The 24,953-nt window shown below is 40.2% G+C and overlaps 1 protein-coding gene across 1 annotated transcript in view; it reads left to right on the top strand.

Moving 5' to 3' along the window:
• The window catches only part of LOC140539848 (uncharacterized), an 81,508-nt gene that overhangs the window by 22,700 nt on the left and 33,855 nt on the right, over window positions 1–24,953 (top strand). The window contains exons 11-29 of the mRNA XM_072662647.1: window positions 3,939–4,112; window positions 5,304–5,480; window positions 6,340–6,516; window positions 7,633–7,806; window positions 8,038–8,211; window positions 8,423–8,599; window positions 11,490–11,654; window positions 12,407–12,577; window positions 12,953–13,126; window positions 13,208–13,384; window positions 14,069–14,251; window positions 15,319–15,486; window positions 16,387–16,557; window positions 16,873–17,046; window positions 18,081–18,257; window positions 18,430–18,606; window positions 18,831–19,004; window positions 24,073–24,246; window positions 24,326–24,502. Of these exons, the coding sequence (XP_072518748.1) occupies window positions 3,939–4,112; window positions 5,304–5,480; window positions 6,340–6,516; window positions 7,633–7,806; window positions 8,038–8,211; window positions 8,423–8,599; window positions 11,490–11,654; window positions 12,407–12,577; window positions 12,953–13,126; window positions 13,208–13,384; window positions 14,069–14,251; window positions 15,319–15,486; window positions 16,387–16,557; window positions 16,873–17,046; window positions 18,081–18,257; window positions 18,430–18,606; window positions 18,831–19,004; window positions 24,073–24,246; window positions 24,326–24,502 (3,315 nt within the window). The remainder of the gene's footprint in view (window positions 1–3,938; window positions 4,113–5,303; window positions 5,481–6,339; window positions 6,517–7,632; window positions 7,807–8,037; window positions 8,212–8,422; window positions 8,600–11,489; window positions 11,655–12,406; window positions 12,578–12,952; window positions 13,127–13,207; window positions 13,385–14,068; window positions 14,252–15,318; window positions 15,487–16,386; window positions 16,558–16,872; window positions 17,047–18,080; window positions 18,258–18,429; window positions 18,607–18,830; window positions 19,005–24,072; window positions 24,247–24,325; window positions 24,503–24,953) is intronic.

Below are 24,953 nucleotides of genomic sequence, written 5' to 3' on the forward strand. Positions count from 1 at the left end.
TGTGTAGTTAAATATTTGGACTGTAAAATGTAAATTTGAGAACTATAGATGCTTTAAATAATTTTAAAATACCATGCTGTCATGGGTTTTCAAATAGTGCATTTAAGTCCAGCAAAATAAAATGATACAATATAAAAGAAAATATCTGATAGCCTCAGCAATTTAGCATGACCAATCAATTGATAAAGTTGTCACCATCTATGTCATCTATGAGTTACATACTGCATTTTGATTCAGTCAGCATGATACAAGATTGTGTTCGTAGTATTCCCACAACAATTAAATATATATATTTTACCTCTTCAGGGTTTGATTGTGCTTCATGTATGTGCTTTTAAACCTAAAGCTAATTTATCTTTTCTTACCGTTCTGTTGGCAGACTGAATAACAGCAGCATAACAGAAGAAGGCTGTACTGCTCTGTCCTCAGCGCTTTGTTTAAATCCTTCACACCTGATAGAGCTGGATCTGAGTAACAATAAACTAGGAAACTCTGGAGTAACAAAGCTGTGTGCTCTTCTGAACAATCAGTCCTGTAAACTGCAGAAACTGGGGTGGGTTCTAATTTTATAAAAACAGCAAATAAGAACATAATGCATTAAAGCATTACATTATACAGGAAAATGTCTTTTAAACCCAAACTCCAAACATATTGTTTTGGTAAAGCCAAAATATTTTCTTTCTAGATTTTCAGACTGTAGTGTAACAGAGGATGGATATGCTGCTCTGGCTTCAGCTCTGAAATTGAATCCCTCATCACACCTGATGGAGCTGGACCTCAGAGGGAACGATCCTGGGGACACAGGAGTGAAGGACCTTCATGATTTACTACTGGAACCACAGCATAAATTGAGCACATTGAGGTAGGTATATATGGAAAAAATGGTTATTGTGAACATATCAATTCATATTTGCATTAATGCTAAAGATTATGTAAGGAAGGCAATCTTGTCTGTGACAACTGTCAAAATATTAAAAACGCACGACCATATGAATAAAATTTGAGAAAACAACTTTTGATTTTCTGTGACTAGAACAATGGGAGTGGAAGACATTGCTATCTAGAGGTCTGGGTTTAAACACAACATTAAATGATTCATTTAATACTGTGTTTTTGGTCATTAAAACATCTTTACAAGTCATAATGTAACTTTGATATATCATTATTTCCTTATACCCCCAGCATTTATAACACCCCCAGCATTTATAACACCCCCAGCATCTTTAGCAGTCTGTTTTTACCTATCCTTTCAATATGTCTCCCCATCTGTGCAGGTTACTGAAAAGCTCTGCTGCAGAGGAAATATGTGATCATCTGACTGAAGCTCTAGGAATAAACCCCTTACTGCTGACCGAGCTGGATCTGAGTGGGAAAATACAAGGAGACTCAGAAATGAAGAAGCTCTCTGCTCTACTGGAAGATTCACACTGCAGGACTCAGATACTTAAGTGTGTAATTTCAGTGTGTAATGAATTGTTTGATTGGTTCAAATCAACCTATAATTTATAACCTATACTTTTTTACTTATTTTTTATTTGAGTAACACAACAATGGTATTTTTACATAGTAGAGTTATGACATAACATTTTGGGACCACACCCTAAATTCCTCCTCAGCCCTAAATATACCTTCTTCTTGTCACTTCTCCTTTGTGACAAACAACTTCACACCCACCTCCACTCCATCTCCTTCTTTCTTTCACAATATCACCTCAAATACAGAGGGGCTCAGCTTCCTATGCTTCTACCTTGAAGCTTCCCCGAACTCCAGTCTTCTCAGTTTGCCTCCCTGTAACAGTATACTTCCACACTAGCGAAATGATTGGTTGGTTTGTCATACGTTAACACATATATACACAATATTAATTATGTGTGAAGTCCAAACTTTTATTTAGAACTTCTAGCTTTAAACTGCATGTGACTTGAATATAATTTCTAAAAATGGGCATTTCTGAAGTAATTTCTGTTTGCAGGCTGGATAAGAATAATTTTACAGAGAAAGGAATCCAGGAGCTATCATCAGCTCTTTCTTCAAATCCTTTACATCTGATAGAACTGTATCTGCGTAACAATGCACTAGGAAACGCTGGTGTAAAGCATATCTGTGATGTACTGGAAAATCAGCACTGTAAATTGCAAACACTGGGGTGAGTTGTACATGTTTCACATGTAATAAAACACATTTAAAGAAAATAAGATTTTGCCTTCACCTCCACCTCTATATTGCTAAATGTTTGGTGCATGGTTCTGCAAGACTTTACTCTGTATTGACTTTTAGATTTTTCGTCTGTATAGACTTTCATTCTGTAATGTAACAGAAGAGGGATATGAGGCTCTGGCTTCAGCTCTGAAATCAAAGTCCTCACACTTGATGGAGCTGGATCTCAGAGGGAATGACCCTGGAGATAAAGGAGTGAAGCTTCTTACTGAGCTACTAGAGGATCCAAACTGTAAACTAAAAACACTGAGGTAAATATGATGTCAATACTGTGAGCAATTTCAAACTTACATTAAGTCCGAACTTTTAAATGAAAATGTATTAATTTGTTATAGTGTAGCTGTGTGTGTGTGTGTGTGTGTGTGTATATATATATGTGTATATATATATATATATATATATATATATATGTGTATATATATATATATATATATATATATATATATATATATATATATATATATATATATATATATATATGCTCCACACATTGAAAGAGACAGTTCTTGCAATATCTCTCTCAAAAAGAAGATAATCTCCTAGAAGTACAATACATTGAATTTCAAACATGGTCTTCTTCAGGAACATATCTAAATTGCTAAATTCTAAAGAGTTAGTTCCTTGCTCATAACATTACTGCAGAATTGTATATTATGGATGATCTCCTTGTCTCTACAGACTGTTGAAAAGCTCTGCTGCAGAGAAAGCCAATAATTCTCTGACTGAAGCTCTAGGAATAAACCCCTTACTGCTGACAGAGTTGAATCTGAGTGGGAAAATACAAGGAGACTCCGATGTAAAAGAAATATGCCCTTTTCTGGAAGATTCACATTGCAAAATAAAGAGGCTTTGGTTTGTATTACTCTTATTTTATTAATATTGTTTATCAGGGTCAGCAAATAAATGTCTTCATGGTGTGGTCTGGGCTTGAGTATTTTGTGTTCTTGAGCCAAGTCTGCATTGTCTCTATGTGAAGTGTTTAAGTAAATGATTTCAGATTTCCTGAAATACTAAATGTGTTAAATAGGAAATGTCCCTGCTTGTTTTAGACAGAATAATTGAATGTAAAAGTGTGTTGCTACATCACAAAAGCTCTGTCTTTTGCTTCTGTGCAGTATCAGCACCGTACACTGAAAGGAGCAGTTTTTTTCTTAACAGAAAAAATCTGTCTTGTACAAAAGGTTCCAAACCACATGGTGTGAAACAACAAAATAATAAAAAAAACATTAATTTCCTACTAATGGATAGAAATGGAAGTTCACAATCTTACCCAAAAATGTAATCATATGCATAATGTTCCCAAAATTATGAGAATTTTGTAATGAGGCATAACTATCCTTATTAAGGGCAATTAATGTCTAAAACATTTAAGAATAAAGTTATGTTAGCTTCAAATAAAAACCTTGAGGTTGACAAGTGTTTAATTACTACAAACAGAAAATACATTTTACAAATGATTTTGAAAAATTTGAATTATTTTATTTTATTAACAAGATTATGAAGTTAGTAATGATGTTTTATTATAATTATGGTTTTGTTAGGGTTGATTGCATTCATTTATAGACATTTTTAATCAGTTTTGGAAGCTACGAGTCTGCACATCTGCCTGTAAATTGTTAAGGTTGACATACCCATCTGGAAACTCAACTCTGAATATGATCCTTAAAGCCTGAAGTAATGAGTCATAGTCATTGTTCTTTTATCTGTCTTGCATTGTTTAGGCTTAATCAATGTGAATTAACGAAGGAAAGCTGTTCAGCTCTAGCAGATGTCCTTAACTCGAAGTGCTCCTGTCTGCAAGAGTTGAATCTGAACAATAATAATCTGCTGGATTCAGGAGTGATATGTATCTCTGATGGACTGAAGAATTCACAATCTACTCTTAAAATAATGAGGTAAAGTACCATCTGACTTGAGCCATACATACAATATTTTAAAGCGACAGTCAAAGCGGACGTGACTATATATGTTAATACATGAGCGGTCTGGTAGGTTTTTGCTGGTGTGTTTTAGGCCCCATATTGTTTCTTTAAATACTTGCATCACATGCAAAAGGTTCTGGGACTGTTTGCTATAAGTAACTGCGGCACTGATAATGGCGTTGATGCTTTTGCAAACCTAGAGATATCAAAACAGCAAATTCTGCATTCATCTGCTCATTCACTCACTTTTTGACAAGCTAAAAGAGAGCGCAACAGAGTCCTCGCTACAAATTAGGATAAACACTGGATAGGCTTTTGTAAGGAGATGAGAGCTCTGTGACCTAAAATTATTAAAGATTAGTGTTTTTATGACTAGCAGGCAGCCAAGCTATCATTGCTGTGGATTTTGTGTGTACTTACTGTACAGTGTAGTGCAGTACTGATGTATTAGCTACCTGTTTGGCAACTTGGCCAGTTAGCTAGCTGGCTAAGAAAGCCTTCAGACTTAATTTTTTTGTTTTCTGTGTAATGGACATAATTATTCTTTACACTGTGATAATATTTCATCATAAATGAGCAAAACAATTTATTAAAAAACATTAAATGCAATTTTACATGGACATTTATTTACATTAACATGCATTAAACGCTAAAAATCTTGTACCACTGTGGCTATACATGTTTTTTTTGTTTTTCTATAGACAGCATGCATCTGCATTTAAATGGTCTAAAACGAAAATGCAAATGTGCTTCTAAGAATAACAACAGTAGTCATATAATTCTCTTGCATCCTCTGAAGACATTTTGTTGAAGTTTTTACTGAGCTCTCCCTCAGTACTGCACTTTAAATTACTCCACTGAGTGAACGTAAACTTGCAATGATCAGATTCTTCTGCTCTGAAAGGAGACTGCACCTGCTCAGTGCAATTACACATTCTTACCAGAGAGGTCCCTAAATCCCCAAAATGTATGGACAATTGCTTTAATGTAATATCTAATTGAAACAGTATGTAAAAAAAAAAAAAAAAAAAAAAAACAATTAACTGGATTCTGTGGAGACACAAATCTACAAGCCCTGGTGCCATGTTCATGTGTGTTGTTTTGATGTTTTATGTTTTATGTGCTGAGTAATCTGTTCATTCTGCTCCTCCAATCTCTCTGAAGACTGAGTAACTGCAGCGTAACCAAGGAAGGCTGTGCAGTTTTAACCTCCGCTCTTAAATCAAACCCCTCATTACACCTGACAGAGCTGGATCTGAGTGGAAATAAACTAGAAGATGAAGGAGTGACATTACTCTGTGATCTATTGATGATTTCTTCCTGCACTTTAGAAAAGCTCAAGTGAGTCATTTTCCTTAAGGAGGAAATATAATGTGATAGTCAGTAACTGCTTGGACATTACACACATTGTTTCTTCTCCATTTACATACAAACTATTTTGATAGCAAACATGAAGTTTTAAATACAGCGGTACTCGTCTTTATGGACAGAATATTATTGACCAGCATTAAAAACCTCCCCGGCTTATAAAGTACCAGTCTCCAGTCATCTGACTGCTCTGACTACCTATTAGAAATGCTGTGTCAGTAAATGCTGTGATGCTCTGATGGTGTTTATTTTGACAGGGGTTACATGTAGAATGTTGTTGAGACCTAATATTTCAGAATTAGATGACACTCACTCATCTATAATTGAAGGCATTTCTGTGAGATTTCATTTCATTGGTGGATTACTGGGATCACCAATAACCAATCACTGCAGATATTGAAAAAAAGGAAAATTTCTGACCTGAATCTTGTGATTTGTTGCACATATCTTCAAGCTATATGTACTTTGTATGCTTTGTACAATTGTGTACACCAAACAATGACATTCATATTGTGATTAATTCTGTTGCACCAACTGCAGAGGTGTAAATATCTGTTCACTCGTCTGTTAATCACTACTTACTAATCACTGACTTTGCTCTTTCCATACTGCGTAAATATTAAATAAAATATCTAAGCATCAGTTAATATATTAATATACATTGTGAGATATATAAAACACATCATGCATGTGAACACAACGATTGCTAATGAAATAATCATTGTTTTTTTAATCTGGTCCAAATTCAACACATTTGGTCACCGTGAGTATAACAGTCACAAAGAGGAATATCAATTTGAGATGACTTTTCATTATTATTATTTTTTTCCAGTTTCTGTGACAATAACATTACACAGGAAGGATATGCTGCTCTGGCTTCAGCTCTGAAATCAAACACCTCATCACACCTGGCAGAGCTGGATCTTGGAGGGAATGATCCTGGAGACACAGGAGTGAAGAAGCTCACTGATTTACAAAAGAATAAAAACTGTAAACTGAAGACTCTGAAGTGAGAATTATAGAATCAATATATACTTCACAAATGTTTGTTCAATAATGAGCTGCTGTTTTTTTTTTTTGTTATATATATATATATATATATTTAATTACCATTTAGATTTTATTTATTATTAAAATTTCCAGTTAAGTTCTCATATACACTGCCTGGCCAATAAAAAGGTCACCCACTCTAATATTTAGTTGGACCACCTTTAGCTTTAATTACAGTACTCAATTGGGTTCGGGTCTGGACTCTGTGAACCACTCTTTCACAATTTGAGCCTGATGAATCCTGGCATTGTCATCTAGGAATATGCCCGTTCAGGTTCAGGTAGGCGGCTGACCTCATCCTTTGAGCACATAATTGAAACATGAAATTAAACCTGACCACCCCAGATCAAAGCCTTCCCCCACAAGCTTGTATGGTAGGCGCTAGGCATGATGGGTACATCACTTCAGCTGCCTTACCCTGATGTGTCCAATCTTTGTGCTCCCTAGCAGACTGAAGCTGTTTTTGAAGCAGTTAGCCTCACTGACAAGTGGTTTTCTTCAGGCAGAGGTTTAGCCCCAATCCCTTGAGTTCCCTTGAGTTCACTTTCACTATTAAATCATCAAGATTTACAAGTACATCCTTAATATAAAAACAACACGTCATCAGTTGTCAATCAAAATGGGAGAATCAGGAAACAAAGGGTCAGGATTATTAAAAGAACAGTGGTAAATATATACTGTCAAGAAGAGCAAGCACACAAATCATCACACACAAAGATGTGTTTGTGAAGTTTTCCAGTTTAAGAAAATGATTGTCTTGAATGTCATGGCTCGAAGTCGGCCTGTTTAGACCTAGGTCATAATCAGAGTCAACAGTTGTAGGTAAAACATACTTGTGTTTAATTTTCTAATTGAAACTTTTTAATGGAGGGAACAGATCCATAAGCAAAGAGCACAACACACATTGTGATTTTTAAGGAATCTGTATGTTGTGTTTTTCATTCATTGATTAATTACTTGATTAAGCAAACCTTTCACAGAAACGGCTTTAATCTGAATTTCTTTGACATATATGTTAAGACTCAATTTCAGCCTTGATTTTGTATCACATTTGTAAATATGTTTCTCTCTGTAGGTTTCTGAAAAGCTCTGCTGCAGAGGAAGCCTGTAATTCTCTGACTGAAGCTCTAGGAACAAACCCTTTGCTGCTGACAGAGCTGGATCTGAGTGGGAGAATACAAGGAGACTCAGAAATGGAGAAGCTGTCTGATCTACTGAAGGATTCACACTGCAGGACTCAGAAACTGAAGTTAGTATTTCATTATTTTGAATAAACTCTATTGCTAAATTTCAACTAAAGAATCATACAGATACCCTTTGTTAGCATTTGCTTAAGAATACATTTTTGAGAAACTTATAGTTAATTTTGCAGTACATACATTCTACATAGTTTTAAAATGGAATGACACGATATTAAAGTTAATATTGTATGTGAACATGTTTAAGATGTGAATATGTAATGGCTTTTCACTCTCTTCAGACTAAATAGCTGCAATATTACAGAGAAAAGCTGTGCTGCTCTATCATCAGCTCTTCATTCAAATCCTTCACACTTAAGAGAGCTCGATTTGAGTGGGAATAAACTGCAAAACTCTGGAGTGCAGCAGATATGTGGTCTGCTGGAAGACGCACAGTTCAAACTGTCAAACATACAGTATGTTGTGATTTAAAATCAGTTTGTCAACACAAATCTGAAATCCTGTATGAATATTTTTTTATTGCATTGTAAAAATCTTTTTTGAATGTAGTATTAGATAAAAGTATGATTTGTTAATGCTCAAAATAAGTTATTTTTCTCTGCAAAGGAAAACTAGTATTATAAAGAAGTACATTATAAAGAAACTCTCTAAACTCTCTCTCTACAGGCTGTGTAACTGTAATATTACAGAAAAAGGCAGTGCTTCCCTAGCTTCAGCTCTGAAATCAAACTCTTCATCAAATCTGAGAGAGCTGGGACTAAGTGAAAATAACATTGGAGATTCAGGTGTGAAGAAGCTCATTGAGCTATTGCAAAATTCAAACTGCATACTAGAAAAGCTGAAGTGAGTAAACTGTTATTTTTTACATTATGGATATTCAGTATTATCTAAATGTGTAAACAGAAACATTGATGATTCTGATGAATAAAGATAAAGGATTCCTTCCAAAGAATGTATATTATTAAATTAACAGTACACCAGGAGTGCACAAAATGTACATTGTACTGTGTATTTATATATTAATATAGTACATTTTCCACATAATTAGTTACTTTTCTACTTTTCTCTAAGTGTAAAGCTACAGTGGGGAAAAAAGTATTTAGTCAGTCACCAATTGTGCAAGTTGATTGACATCATACGTAGACCTCAACTATGAGAGACAAAATGAGAAAAAAAATCTGAAAATCACATTGTCTGATTTTTAAAGAATTTATTTGTAAATAATGGTGGAAAATAAGTATTTGGTTTTGGTATTTGGCTGGTATGTTGGCCCATTCCTCCATGCAGATCTCCTCTAGAGCAGTGATGTTTTGGGGCTGTCAGCGGGCAACACAAACTTTCAACTCCCTCCAAAGGTTTTCTATGGGGTTGAGATCTGGAGACTGGCTAGGCCACTCCAGGACCTTGAAATGCTTCTTACGAAGCCACTCCTTTGTTGCCCTGGCAGTGTGCTTGGGATCATTGTCATGCTGAAAGACCCAGCCACGTCTCATCTTCAGTGCCCTTTCTGATGGAAGGAGGTTTGCACTCAAAATCTCACAATACATGACCCCATTCATTCTTTCATGTACACGGACCAGTCGTCCTAGTCCCTTTGCAGAGAAACAGCCCCAAAGCATGATGTTGCCGCCCCCATGCTTCACAGTTGGTATGAGGTTCTTTGGATGCAGCTCAGCATTCACTCTCCTCCAAACACAGCGAGTTGTGTTTGTACCAAACAGCTCTACTTTGGTTTCATCTGACCATCAGACATTCTCCCAGTACTCTTCCAGAACATCCAAATGCTCTCTAGCAAACTTCAGACGGGCCGGATATGTACTGGCTTAAGCAGGGGAACACGTCTGGCACTGCAGGATCTGAGTCCCTGGTGGCGTAGTGTGTTACTGACGGTAGCCTTTGTAACGTTGGTCCCAGCTTTCTGCAGGTCAGTCACTAGGTCCCCCCGTGTGGTTCTGGGATTTCTGCTCACCGTTCTTGTGATCATTTTGACCCCACGGGCTGAGATCTTGCGTGGAGCCCCTGATGGAGGGAGATTAGCAGTGGTCTTGTAGGTCTCCCATTTTCCGATTATTGCTCCACAGTAAATTTCTTCAGACCAAGCTGCTGCCTATTGCAGATTCAGTCTTCCAGCCTGGTGCAGGTCTACAGTTCTGTTTCTGGTGTCCTTCCACAGCTCTTTGGTCTTCACCATAGTGGAGTTTGGAGTGGGACTGTTTGAGGTTGTGGGCAGGTGTCTTTTATACTGTTAACCAGTTCAAACAGGTGCCATTAATACAGGTAATGAGTGGAGGACAGAGAAGCCTCTTAAAGAAGAAGTTACAGGTCTGTGACGGCCAGAAATCTTGCTTGTTTGTAGGCGACCAAATACTTATTTTCCACCATTATTTACAGATAAATTCTTTAAAAATCAGACAATGTGATTTTCTGATTATTTTTCTCATTTTGTCTCTCATAGTTGAGTCTACCTATGATGTCAATTACAGCCTCTCTCATCCTTTTAAGTGGGAGAACTTGCACAATTAGTGACTGACTAAATACTTTTTCCCCCACTGTATGTAAAGACCGTCTTCAGTCTGACCTGAACTATAAGTGGTCATAGAAGTTTTGGAAAGCCTCAACAAACAGATAAAGTTGTGCTCTCAGGAGTTTATCAATATAAATCTAAATATATGTAAGATATGCAAAGGAAAATTTACCTTTGAAGAAATTTGAATGAATCTTAAAATTCTCAGCAAATTGTGTATTGTGGGGAGCCACTGGAGGAAGGGGCATAGCCACCATGGCCTTTTAGGCAGCGAGGCTCAGAGACAACACAAACACAGGGCTCAAGTGACTCACATATCTGTACTTTACCTCACCCTCCACCACAGATAAAGATCATTTAGTGACATTTAGTGATATTTTGTTGGTACTCCTGCCAGCCAGTAGGTTGCAGCTTAACACCAAAAAATGAAAGGGTGGCTACAAAGGTGATAAAGACCTGCAGAGATTCTTGCTCCCTGAAGTTTGCTTTTACAAGGAAGACATCTAATAGAGAAAAATATCCATCATGTGGGACTGAACTTTAATATCTGAACATAGTTTAGATAAAGAACCTCCTTGGTTTAAAAGCATTTTAAATGTATTTTGTTTGCAGACTTTTTAGACCCTTTCTAAGCTTCCTCCAGTTAGAAATGAATGTCTGTGATATTAATTATATTAATGAAATTAAACAGATATGAGACTGAATTAATGTCTTAATCAGACCCCTTCATTTGCCGTAGTAGAAATGTGCCCATTCCTTATAGTTTAGTACACTCTTCTTCCACCATCAGCTTCTTTGTTAATTTGTGTCTGTTTTCTATTCTTAGTTACAAGTTCTAGACATGCTTTTAGACTTGGAGCCTGTGTTTCTTGCTTTTCAGTGCCTTAAACACTGTTAATCCAAGGGGGCAGTGATAGTAATCTACCAGATCTTAAATGATTATTAGGAGTCCAGGTGTATTGTTTAATCATTTTTAAACTCTAGTTACAGCTTGAATTAATTCAATAAGATGGTCTTGGGTTTTTGCACATTACTGTACAATAAATGCAGTGTATACATAGTTGTACTTCAAAGCAACAATGAACAGACAGTTTGGTCACCACAGATATATCCTTAATTAAAACCTAGAAAAACAGTTAGATACAGGAACAAGAAAATATGATTCATATTCATAGTCATTCATTTACTGATTTTGTCTGTGTCCTTTAGTCTTAGCTTTTGCTGCATCTCAGAAGAAGGATATACTGCTCTGGCTCCAGCTCTGAAATCAAACCTGGTTGAACTGGATCTCAGTGGGAATGACCCTGGAGACACAGGAGTTGCTCTTTTTACTGGTCTACTAGAGGATCCACAATGTAGTCTGAAGACACTAAGGTGACCCACAGCACTACACCCTAACATAACCTAATAAACACAAAACAGTTTTGTTCAAATTGTGATTCTGTCTCTCTTTTCTTAGTCTGAAATAACTGAGAAATATTTACTTTACTCTGGTAAAAAAAAAAAAAAAAAAAAGTTCAATTATTGACTCACTCACTCAGTCATAAGGCTGAAGCTCCACAAGCAGTGAGACATGGTCTGCAAAGTAAAATATTTCTCATGAATGTAAAATAATGTGTGGGTATTTTGTACAGACTTATAAAGGCATGACATGACAAGCATCAAAAGATGGCCTCACATGACAACAAATAAAACAGAACACTCTTCGCAAAAATACCTTTAATGTTAAGCCCCACAATTCACCTTACTCAATCAAAATGTAACTGCTAACATCTAAACACACTTAAACTGGTTTAGTGTGGAACAAATCAAAATAAACAGAGAATACTGTGATAATGTGGTAGCAATAGAAAACACCTTATAAATAAAGAAATAATATAATAATATAGAATATATAATTAATGACTTATTAATTATATATTTTATGTAATATAAACTTTGTAATGGTTTGTATTACATATTTTAGTTGATGACACTGGCCATGATTTACTGATTTTAATGGAAAATATATGGTATAATTAAACTGTCAAGTTAATTAAAAACTGTTTATAGATGCACACATAATTGACACATAGATATAGACATATCGATATAATATATGCTAATTATAATGTCTTTATGTGCAGGCTGTTGACTGCTAATGCAGAGGAGTTCTGTGATCATCTGACTGAAGCTCTAGGAACAAACCCACTACTGCTGACAGAGCTGGATCTGAGTGGGAGAATACAAGGAGACTCAGAAATGAATCAGCTGTCTGGTCTACTGAAGGATTCACACTGCAGACCTGAAAAAATCAAGTTAGTTTTTCCTTTTAATGAACTTTTCTATTTTTCACCGATATACAGATCTGTGTTGGTATTCTCTGTAGAACTGTTCCATACACAGCATATGATGTTTGCTGTATGCGTTAACAAGAGGACTGATTGACATGAAATCTTTACAGAAGGCTTTGAGGTTTCATTCATTTTGAATATGAATATGTAAATATGTAACATTTAAATTGAATTGAAATAAAATGTACTTATTATTTTTAAAGTTATTATACATACACTATTTTTTGCTTTTATTATGATTAATCTAGCAGTAACAGCTATCTAAATTATGCTAACTGAATACACAAACTACACAAACAAAATAAATCTAGAAATAATTACTGTTGTTTTTTTCTGCAGATTAAATAACAGCAGTATTACAGAGGAAGGCTGTGCTGCTCTATCAGCAGCTCTTTCCTCTAATCCCTCACACCTGAAAGAGCTGGATCTGAGTGAGAATAAACTAGGAAACCCTGGAGTGAAGCAGATCTGTGACCTACTGAAGATTTTGGACTGCAGACTTGCTAAACTAAAGTTAGTGTGTTACTCAGTCTCAGAAGGATACATTAAACATTTGAATTGAAGTTTTAACTGTAACATTTCTCTTTTCTCCAGTCTCTCAGACTGCAGTGTAACACAGGAAGGATATGAGGATCTGGCTTCAGCTCTGAAATCAAACCCCTCATCACACCTGACAGAGCTGGATCTCAGAGGGAACGACCCTGGAGACTCAGGAGTGAAGAAGCTCACTGATTTAGTAGAGGATTCAAACTGTAAACTGAAGACACTGAGGTGAGAAACACCATTCCTTACCTACGTCTTATACTGTGGTGAGCTGTAGGTTCTCAATGGACAGATCCATGTGGCTGGGATTAATAGACCGTTTTAGAACACTCAATAAATGACCACACACTGAAGAACGCACTTCACCAACACGACTAATGCAACTCACTGCCTGATACAAACTGCAGGACTGAAAAGAGACAACACTGCAACAGCAACTACAACCTGCACAGAAAAATAACGTTACGGGATTTAGGTTAAAAGCCACATAAAGGACAAAAGAACACATTTTTCTTTAATTAAATGTTTCTATTGAAATAAATCCCACACAAAACCATAAATGTCAGCTGAAGAAAAGCGATAACTGCACTGAACATGTCCTCATTTCAACAAATAATGAAGAACACTAAATGAATGAATTCCAACATCCCAAATGAATACTTCAATATTTGTATTATTCTAGCCTGGTCTACTGAAATGCATACTGGTACATCCTTGGATAAATATGAAAAGCAGCTGGACACCTTTACCTTTAGTGTGGATACATAATAATGTATTTAATTTTCTTAAAAGAAATTAGTTTGCTCAGTGGTGTGGCAACACTGATCACATCTGGGAGTAGAATAAAGAGCAAATGAGTTATAATATTGTTAATCTGTGTTCTCGTCCATTGCTTTCATCTCATCTTTGCAGGCTGTTGAAGACGGCAGCTGCAGAGGAAGCCTGGACTTCTCTTTCTTCAGCTCTGAGAATAAATATCCTGCTGCAGACAGAGCTGAAACTGAGCAGGAATCCAGCAGGACCTTCAGGAGATTCCACAGTGAAACTACTGTGTGCTGTACTGCAGGATACACACTGTAAACTGAGGAGACTGCAGTCAGTATTCTGATTTTTTTCTTTTAAATTAAGTTTAAATTCACATACAAAGGAAGAGAAACTAGCTGTTCATCCTTTTACCACATGCTACATAACCCTCTTAAATACATTCACATGCAGAATAATCTGTTGCATATTTTGGAATAAAATGTTTATGCAAAAAATAGAAAATATAGAGCAGGTGAGTAGAATTTCAATTATTACCTTGAATAACTCATAATGGCTTTTTAGAACTCTGATTTCTTCCTCACTATCCTTGAGGCTAAGCTGTGGCTACGTGCTGGGGCTGTACAACATGATTAACTGGCAACAGGGCGAATATCCTTATCTGATTTGCTGTTGGCTAGTCTACATCATTTGTATTTTAATCCATTTACAGTCTGGGCTGCAACAGATGCTCTTGTAACACTACGAGCATATATTAAAATTATAGCTGCTGGAATGTAAGAAGCTCCTAAAAATAATCTTTATTTAAGTGTACTGTTATAGGTTTATGAACACTGTTGCCACAGTGTTGGACCTTGTGTAGCATGTGCTACTATGATTTGTGGACAAACATAATACTTAATAAACATTTTAATGACCAGATTTAGCCTTTAATATTTAAACAGGTTAGTAAGTTGTTTAGAGTGATCACAAGGAAAATCATTAATCTTGCTGTCTATCTACAGCCAGACTGGAAACTGCACAACAAGTAAAACTAATGCTTCTTTGGGGGAATTTTAACCAATTCCTTCTTAAAAAACAGCTTCAACTTTATGTTGGTGGTTTTCCTCCTTCCTGCTTCAGGTCCTTCCACATTTCTATTGGATTTAGGTCAGGCATTTGACTTGACCACTCCAAAAGATTTATATTAAATAGTTATTCCTTTTTAAATGTTAAATGCTTTGGTAAACAATGTATGCAAAAATATAAATAATCTGGTTTACAAACTCAAACCGCAGGACATAGAAATAAACACATGCTGGGAAAAGGTTGTTCCTAATTCATTACAAACTTACACCTAACCTGAAGACATATTAAAGGTATATAAAAAATGTTGCTGTTCTGTCACTACTTGCTTTTAGGATCAACGATGATGATCTAACAGAAGAAAGCTGTTCAGCTTTAGCCACAGTTCTCACCTCGTCCACTCTGACAGAACTGGACCTGAGCTCCAACAACCTGCAGGATTCAGGAGTGAAGGAGCTCTGCAGTGGACTGAAGGATCCTCTCTGTAAACTGCAGACTCTGAGGTAAGATCTGTTATGAATTACATACATCACACAATTCGTCCTGCTATCTGTTCATGTTCTGAATAAAGGAAGGAGGAGCTGTATAATGAAGAAGTGGTTCCTGCAGTCAGAGTGGTGCACTGTTTTTCCAAGGCATGCAGGTTTGAGGCATTGCCCAAAATCCTCTCGGCCAAAGAAATGGCTGAACTGCTTTTGCATGTAGTGAGTGGGCATGGAATGCCTTGCAACCTAGTGTTGGATCAGGGACCCCTATTTGCCAGCTAGTCTTGGAGGGCTTTCTGCAGGTTGATGGGTGCCACAGTCAGCCTTACTTCAGGCTTCCACCCCAAAGCGAGTGGACAGGCCAAACGGACCAAGTATGCCCACAACACGCTTTGGCACTCGTCCCTAGATATCTCTCCCAATTTGGGTACTTCCTTCCCTTGCAGAACAAGAGATGAATGCTCCTCCTTTCTGTGTGGGCCAACGGGTGTGGTTCTCCACCCGAGACCTCCCACTGCAAGGCATCTTGTACAAACTATCACCTGTGGTTCCTAGTATCTGGTTGACTGGGAGGGCTATGGGCCTGAGGTGCGTTCTTGAGTTCTGGCGGGCCGTATCCTAAATCCGACGCTTATCAGGGACTTCAGGCATGATTGTGAGGCTGGTTGGGGCCGTTGGGTGCTGCTCCTTGTGGAGGGGGTGCTGTATGAACCATCAGCCACCAGCAGGGAGCTGGTGGAAAGCTGGTGGAGCTGGAATAAAGAACTCCAAGCCCCAGAATCCCCAGTGGTAATCAACGCTGACCAGACCCACCTGAGTTGAAAATAAGAGTTGATGTTGGGAACAGTTTGGAGTGTCCTTGGTTGGAAAGACGCCACTCCTGCTGTTATTAATATTAATATTTTTCCCTTTTCTTAGGCTTTCATTCTGTAATATCCGGGAGGAAGGCTATACTGCTCTGGGTTCAGCACTGAGCTCAGCTCTACGCTCAACTGTCTCTTCACCCTTTGTAGAGCTGGATCTCAGAGGGAATGACCCAGGAGACACAGGAGTGGAGCTGCTTGTGAACCTATCTGTGAAAAAACTAAGGTAAAATGCAACATATATAAATAAATTTGTATAATGATAATTTGTATTTTCAATACGTTTCTATATTTTAATTTTGAATTTAACAGTTTACTCACCTATAAGTTTCTAATTTAATTATATTGAATTATGATATTATCTATGTAACATTACATCATATTAGACCATTTAAATTCATTTCTGAAGGAAAGAAAACTGAGTTCTGAAGGAGGAGGACAGCTTGCAAAAAAACATACAGTGAGGTTATACACTGATGACTGTGAGTCTATTTCTCTTTATATGGTTAGAAATGTATCTGTACTGATGTTCTCTCTCCAGACTGCTGAAAAGTAATGCTGCAGAAGAAGCCTACACTTATTTTAAACAAAAGCTGGGTAAAGACCCCTTACTGCAGACGGAGCTGGATCTGAGTCAGACTGAACCAAAGAAGATCAGAGTGGATCAGCTGTCTGCTCTCCTGGAGGATCCACACTGCAGACTGCAGAAACTCACGTAAGCAGCTGGATTCATTAAACACATTAGACAAGTGGGACTTCAGCTGAGCAGTATGTTATGTTCTAGTACTGGTGTGATAAATGGTGATTCCGGCTCGTCATCCTTCAAAAAAAAACCCCTCTCCAGATAAATCTCTCCATCCGGAAAGTGTGAGTTTGATTGTGGTTGGATGAGAAGTAGAAACATCCACCATTCTGTATTCATCATTACTGGAGTAAAAAGCTTAAGCTGATACTGCAGCTTCTAAAACCTAGTATCTCCTCTCACTTCTACCTGAGTAATGAAAGTCAATACTTCTGACACCTTTGTATCTATGGCAACCTAGTACCACCTTTTTTATAAGGACTTTCTTCCGCTTCCTGTATCCGGTATCAGTATTACTCTCCCAGAGTTGTTCTCTGTGAAGCTCTCTGTGTACCCAAGAGATTCTCTTTCTTGACCTCTTTAGCCAGTGGCTCTCTCAAATCTCTGGAACAAATCCCTTCTTTCACTTCTAGCGATTAGAGGGTTTATTCTTCTCCCCTCTCTTGTCGCTAACTTGACTTATCTTTTCCCCTTCATCTGTCTGATCTATCCGGATTCCAGATTATCCAGATTAGCTTTTTATCTTTGTTTCTGTTCCTTGTTTATTTTTCAGTGTATTTCCCTTTGGTCTCCTTTCCCCCTTTTTCAGTCTGTCTGCTGATGTCACTAATGTCTCCCCGGTGGTGCAGCACTTCTGTCGGACGCGTTGAGTTACCCGTTCAGCTATAGTGGGTGTTTGAGCCCAGCTCCCAGCGCTTTTGTTTTACTCCGTTTATTTCATTTAAGAAAGCCTTTCTGCTGTTTTGGGTTAGTTATTCCCCTCATTTCACAACAGCATTACCTGTGGTAACCATTAAGCATTACCTTTGGTGTTTTTATCATGTAGTTTTGGTGTTCTGACCTGCATTCCAGGGTTACAACTCCCACAGTCACTAAACACTTCCCATAGTCATTATTCAGCTGATATGCCACTGCTCCTGACCACCTCTCTTCATCTCCCTCTGCAGGATGTATAAATCCAGCAGTATTACAGTGAGAGACTGTGCTGATCTGATTTCTGCTCTGACTGTAAACTCCTCACACCTGAGAGAGCTGGATCTGAATGAGAATAAACTGGATCAGGCAGGACTGCAGAAGCTCTGTGATCTACTGAAGAATCCTCACTGTAGACTGGAGAAACTGAGGTGAGTGATCTCTTTTAAAGGGGATAATTATATATAGTCTAGAACTGCACATCTTCTAAATGTGAGGTGTCTAACAATATTAAAGAGTACGTTTGTAGTCTGGAGCAGGCCATGATTAAGAAATGATGTCCATATCAAGATGAGGGAAATGATTTTATTGTTGAACTTTCAGTCTCAGGGGTTGCTGCCTCTCAGGAGAAGGATATGAGGCTCTGGCTTCTGCTCTAAAATCAAACCCCTCATCAGTCATGACGGAGCTGGATCTCAGAGGGAATGATCCTGGAGAGACAGGAGTGAGGCTGTTCACGGATTTACAAAACGATCCACGCAGTAAACTGAAGACACTGAGGTGAACTACTGTTACAGTGTTACTTATGTGCAAAGCTGTTTGTGTACAGAAGATTGAAATGTATATCGTTTAACCGTTTAAAAGTTTCATTAAATATATTTTTGTTTCAGGTTTTTAATTAATAAAACTTCCTAAAAGATGTTTACTTAGTTTAGACTAATCCGACACCTTTTCAACAACTGAAATGACAGGAAGGTGATAAATGTTTATTATTTAATCTGCAGGCTGTTGAAAAGCTCTGCTGCAGAGGAAGTCTGTGATTATCTGACTGAAGCTCTAGGAATAAACCCCTTACTGCTGACTGAGCTGGATCTGAGTGGGAGAATACAAGGAGACTCAGAAATGAAGAAGCTCTGTGATCTACTGGAGGATTCACACTGCAGGACTCAGATACTGAAGTAAGCATTTTATTCCAGCATTGTCTGTTAGTCAACTGTGTGCAAGATGATGTAGATTCTGTCTAATTTTACATACATGAGGGATCAACTAGTGTTATATAATACAGTTGAAAGCAGACACTGTATAAAAAGACACATCTGCATTTTTCCTCACCGTCTGACATGAAATCAGAATAAACCTTTCCTAAATGCCAGAATAATGAGAGAGGGAATTTTCTAAGATCATTTTGACTTTGAAAAGTAATAAAAAGTTTAAACACATTTCATTAGTATTTGGTATCACTGGCCTTAAACTGAATGACCTGGGTCAAACGTGTTTGAGATCCTTCCTCAAGCTTCTCACAACAGTTGCAGGAATTTTGGGCCGTTCCTCCTGACAGAGCTGGAGTAAATGAGCCGATGTCTGTAGGCCACCCTGCTCACACATGCCTCTCCAGCTTTGCTCCTAAATGTTCAACAGGACTGAGATCAGGGCTTTGTGATGGTCACTCCACAACACTGACCTTGTTCTCCTTAAGACTCTCTGTAACCAGTCTGTCAGTTTGCTTCGAGTCGGTGTCCATTTGGAAGACCCGTTTGAGCCCAGGCTTTAAGTTCCTTGATGTCTTCAGATGTTACTTCAGTATCTCCTCCTGACGCTCTTTCCTCCTGAAGCTCTTTCCTCCTGACGCTCTTTCCTCCTGACGCTCTTTCCTCCTGACGCTCTTTCCTCCTGGCGCTCTTTCCTCGTGACGCTCTTTCCTCGTGACGCTCTTTCCTCGTGACGCTCTTTCCTCGTGACGCTCTTTCCTCCTGACGCTCTTTCCTCCTGACGCTCTTTCCTCGTGACGCTCTTTCCTCGTGACGCTCTTTCCTCCTGACGCTCTTTTCTCGTGACGCTCTTTCCTCCCGAGGCTCTTTCCTCCCGAGGCTCTTTCCTCCCGACGCTCTTTCCTCCCGACGCTCTTTCCTCCCGACGCTCTTTGCTCGTGACGCTCTTTCCCCGTGACGCTCTTTGCTCGTGACGCTCTTTCCTCCTGAGGCTCTTTCCTCCTGAAGCTCTTTCCTCGTGACGCTCTTTCCTCGTGACGCTCTTTCCTCCTGACTCTCTTTGCTCGTGACGCTCTTTCCCCGTGACGCTCTTTGCTCGTGACGCTCTTTCCTCCTGAAGCTCTTTCCTCCTGACGCTCTTTCCTCCTGACGCTCTTTCCTCCTGACGCTCTTTCCTCCTGACGCTCTTTGCTCGTGACGCTCTTTGCTCGTGACGCTCTTTCCTCGTGAAGCTCTTTCCTCCCGACGCTCTTTCCTCCCGACGCTCTTTCCTCCCGACGCTCTTTCCTCCCGACGCTCTTTCCTCCCGACGCTCTTTGCTCGTGACGCTCTTTGCTCGTGACGCTCTTTCCTCGTGAAGCTCTTTCCTCCCGACGCTCTTTCCTCCCGACGCTCTTTCCTCCCGACGCTCTTTGCTCGTGACGCTCTTTCTTCGTGACGCTCTTTCTTCGTGACGCTCTTTCCTCCTGAGGCTCTTTCCTCCTGAGGCTCTTTCCTCCTGAAGCTCTTTCCTCCTGATGCTCTTTTCTCGTGACGCTCTTTCCTCCTGACTCTCTTTGCTCGTGACTCTCTTTGCTCGTGACGCTCTTTGCTCGTGACGCTCTTTGCTCGTGACGCTCTTTGCTCGTGACGCTCTTTGCTCGTGACGCTCTTTGCTCGTGACGCTCTTTCTTCGTGACGCTCTTTCCTCCTGAGGCTCTTTCCTCCTGACTCTCTTTGCTCGTGACGCTCTTTGCTCGTGACGCTCTTTCCTCCTGAAGCTCTTTCTTCCTGATGCTCTTTCCTCCCGACGCTCTTTCCTCCTGAAGCTCTTTCCTCCTGAAGCTCTTTCCTCCTGACGCTCTTTCCTCCTGACGCTCTTTCCTCCTGACGCTCTTTGCTCGTGACGCTCTTTCCTCCTGACGCTCTTTCCTCGTGGCGCTCTTTCCTCGTGGCGCTCTTTCCTCGTGACGCTCTTTCCTCGTGACGCTCTTTCCTCGTGACGCTCTTTCCTCGTGACGCTCTTTCCTCGTGACGCTCTTTCCTCCTGACGCTCTTTTCTCGTGACGCTCTTTCCTCCTGGCGCTCTTTCCTCGTGACGCTCTTTCCTCCTGAAGCTCTTTCCTCCTGAAGCTCTTTCCTCCTGAAGCTCTTTCCTCCCGACTCTCTTTCCTCCCGACGCTCTTTCCTCCCGACGCTCTTTCCTCCCGACGCTCTTTGCTCGTGACGCTCTTTGCTCCTGACGCTCTTTCTTCGTGACGCTCTTTCCTCCTGAGGCTCTTTCCTCCTGAAGCTCTTTCTTCCTGATGCTCTTTCCTCCCGACGCTCTTTCTTCCCGACGCTCTTTCCTCCTGACGCTCTTTCCTCCTGACGCTCTTTCCTCCTGACGCTCTTTCCTCGTGGCGCTCTTTCCTCGTGGCGCTCTTTCCTCGTGACGCTCTTTCCTCGTGACGCTCTTTCCTCGTGACGCTCTTTCCTCCTGACGCTCTTTCCTCCTGAAGCTCTTTCCTCCTGACGCTCTTTTCTCGTGACGCTCTTTCCTCGTGGCGCTCTTTCCTCGTGACGCTCTTTCCTCCTGAAGCTCTTTCCTCCTGAAGCTCTTTCCTCCTGAAGCTCTTTCCTCCCGACTCTCTTTCCTCCCGACGCTCTTTCCTCCCGACGCTCTTTCCTCCCGACGCTCTTTCCTCCCGACGCTCTTTGCTCGTGACGCTCTTTGCTCGTGACGCTCTTTGCTCGTGACGCTCTTTCTTCGTGACGCTCTTTCCTCCTGAGGCTCTTTCCTCCTGAGGCTCTTTCCTCCTGAAGCTCTTTCCTCCTGATGCTCTTTTCTCGTGACGCTCTTTCCTCCTGACTCTCTTTGCTCGTGACTCTCTTTGCTCGTGACGCTCTTTGCTCGTGACGCTCTTTGCTCGTGACGCTCTTTGCTCGTGACGCTCTTTCCTCGTGACGCTCTTTCCTCGTGACGCTCTTTCCTCCCGACGCTCTTTGCTCGTGACGCTCTTTGCTCGTGACGCTCTTTGCTCGTGACGCTCTTTGCTCGTGACGCTCTTTGCTCGTGACGCTCTTTCTTCGTGACGCTCTTTCCTCCTGAGGCTCTTTCCTCCTGACTCTCTTTGCTCGTGACGCTCTTTGCTCGTGACGCTCTTTCCTCCCGACGCTCTTTCCTCCCGACGCTCTTTCCTCCCGACGCTCTTTCCTCCCGACGCTCTTTGCTCGTGACGCTCTTTGCTCGTGACGCTCTTTGCTCGTGACGCTATTTCCTCGTGACGCTATTTCCTCGTGACGCTCTTTCCTCGTGACGCTCTTTTCTCCTGACGCTCTTTCCTCCTGACGCTCTTTCCTCCTGAGGCTCTTTCCTCCTGAAGCTCTTTCCTCCTGAAGCTCTTTCCTCCTGAAGCTCTTTCCTCCTGAAGCTCTTTCCTCCTGAGGCTCTTTCCTCCTGAGGCTCTTTCCTCCTGAGGCTCTTTCCTCCTGAGGCTCTTTCCTCCTGAGGCTCTTTCCTCCTGAAGCTCTTTCCTCCTGAGGCTCTTTCCTCGTGACGCTCTTTCCTCGTGACGCTCTTTCCTCCTGACTCTCTTTGCTCGTGACGCTCTTTGCTCGTGACGCTCTTTCCTCCCGACGCTCTTTCCTCCCGACGCTCTTTCCTCCCGACGCCCTTTCCTCCCGGCGCCCTTTCCTCCCGGCGCCCTTTCCTCCCGGCGCCCTTTCCTCCCGGCGCCCTTTCCTCCCGGCGCCCTTTCCTCCCGGCGCTCTTTCCTCCCGAGGCTCTTTCCTCCCGAGGCTCTTTCCTCCCGAGGCTCTTTCCTCCCGAGGCTCTTTCCTCGTGACGCTCTTTCCTCCTGACGCTCTTTCCTCCTGAGGCTCTTTCCTCCTGAAGCTCTTTCCTCCTGAAGCTCTTTCCTCCTGAAGCTCTTTCCTCCTGAAGCTCTTTCCTCCTGAAGCTCTTTCCTCGTGACGCTCTTTCCTCCTGAGGCTCTTTCCTCCTGAAGCTCTTTCCTCCTGAGGCTCTTTCCTCCTGAAGCTCTTTCCTCGTGACGCTCTTTCCTCGTGACGCTCTTTCCTCCTGACTCTCTTTGCTCGTGACTCTCTTTGCTCGTGACGCTCTTTCCTCCCGACGCTCTTTCCTCCCGACGCCCTTTCCTCCCGACGCCCTTTCCTCCCGGCGCCCTTTCCTCCCGGCGCCCTTTCCTCCCGAGGCTCTTTCCTCCCGAGGCTCTTTCCTCCCGAGGCTCTTTCCTCCCGAGGCTCTTTCCTCCCGAGGCTCTTTCCTCCTTACGCTCTTTCCTCCCGAGGCTCTTGCTTCGTGACGCTCTTTCCTCATGATGCTCTTTCCTCCTAATACTCTTTCCTCCTGACGCTCTTTCCTCCTGAGGCTCTTCAGCAAAACAACCGCACAGCCTGATGCCGCCGCCCCCGTGTTCTCGCATTTAGCAAATAGAAATAATTTTGGGAATCCTAAATGACCTAAAACAGGAGAAGATTATTCTGATTTCATGTCCGACAGTTGGAACAAAATACAGACGTGTCTTTTTATATAGTGTCTGTAAACTTCTGCTTACAACTGTACATGTCTACTTACTGACTTTCTAACTGCCCTGATGTGATGTACTGAAAGGGAATTTCACATTTAAACCATTCTAAACATAAACTGGATTCTAAGCAGCTCTGACAGTTTTATGTCAATTGTTTATGTGAATAAAATTTTCTTCCATGAAAGTTAATCTGACAATGCCATTAGCAGCTAATTTGAGCCAATTTACCAATCTATTTTATTTCCAAAGCATATCTAGCAGGGATCTGATGTAAATTTGGCTAAACTGTCCTTTTAAGTATATATTTATTGCTACATTTTGCACCAAGGTTATTTTAGTGTTATTGTACAATTTGTAAGTTGGTGATTTTATTGAACTGATTATTGTTATTTTATAATCTTGCATAAACAAGCCTACATTATATAATTTTTATTAAATACAGTGAATAAAGCAATGCAATGGATTTCTTATGATCATGTGAAATTGTTAACATAATTAAAGAAGCTTTGTGCTTTCTCTCTCTGCAGGCTGAACAACAACAGTATTACAGAGGAAGGCTGTGATACTCTGTCAAAAGCTCTTTGTTCAAATTATTCACACCTGAAAGAGCTGGATCTGAGTGGCAATAAACTAGGAAACTCTGGAGTGAAGCATGTTGCTTCTCTGCTGAGAATTTCAGATGGAAAAGTTGAAAAGCTGAAGTTAGTATTTCAGTGAATCCTAACAGTAAGTCTAAACATTCTGAGTTCCAGCTGTTTATTAACTCTCTCATTTCTCTAGCATTTCAGACTGTGGTTTAACAGAGGGAGGATATGCTGCTCTGGCTTCAGCTCTGAAATCAAACCCCTCATCATCACTGAAAGAGCTGGATCTGAGAGGGAACGACCCTGGAGATACAGGAGTGAAGCAGCTTTGGGATCTAAAAGAAGATTCAAAATGCAATCTGAACACACTGAGGTAGAAACAAGTCTTCAGCAAAAGTCAATAAACTACACGCAAATAAAATGTTTGATAGCTATTAGCTATCAGTCTGTTGTCAGCTGCTAATCACAATCTGCATGTCATCATTAGCATGTACAAATTACAGTCCATTTACTACATATTAAAATATCAAAGTCAAAGTATCATTTATCGTTAGATATATCATTCAAACCTGATCTTTAGGTAATATAAACAATTAAAAATGTGACTGGTGGTCAACATGATTTAACAAGTTTTCACAGGCCGTGGCTGTAACCAACAATTGACAAACAATAAGGGCGCAGTGTAATATTTTACAGAGAGTTGAAACCTGAGTGCTATACATTTTGTATAGGCAGATGCTATTAAGTAGTGGGCCAGAATTATACAAATGAGAAGAGGATTTCACCAAACGATAGCCCACAATAATGTTGTTGGTTTAAGGTGG

This window comes from Salminus brasiliensis, chromosome 18, assembly GCF_030463535.1.
Source record: "Salminus brasiliensis chromosome 18, fSalBra1.hap2, whole genome shotgun sequence".
NCBI lineage: Eukaryota > Metazoa > Chordata > Actinopteri > Characiformes > Bryconidae > Salminus > Salminus brasiliensis.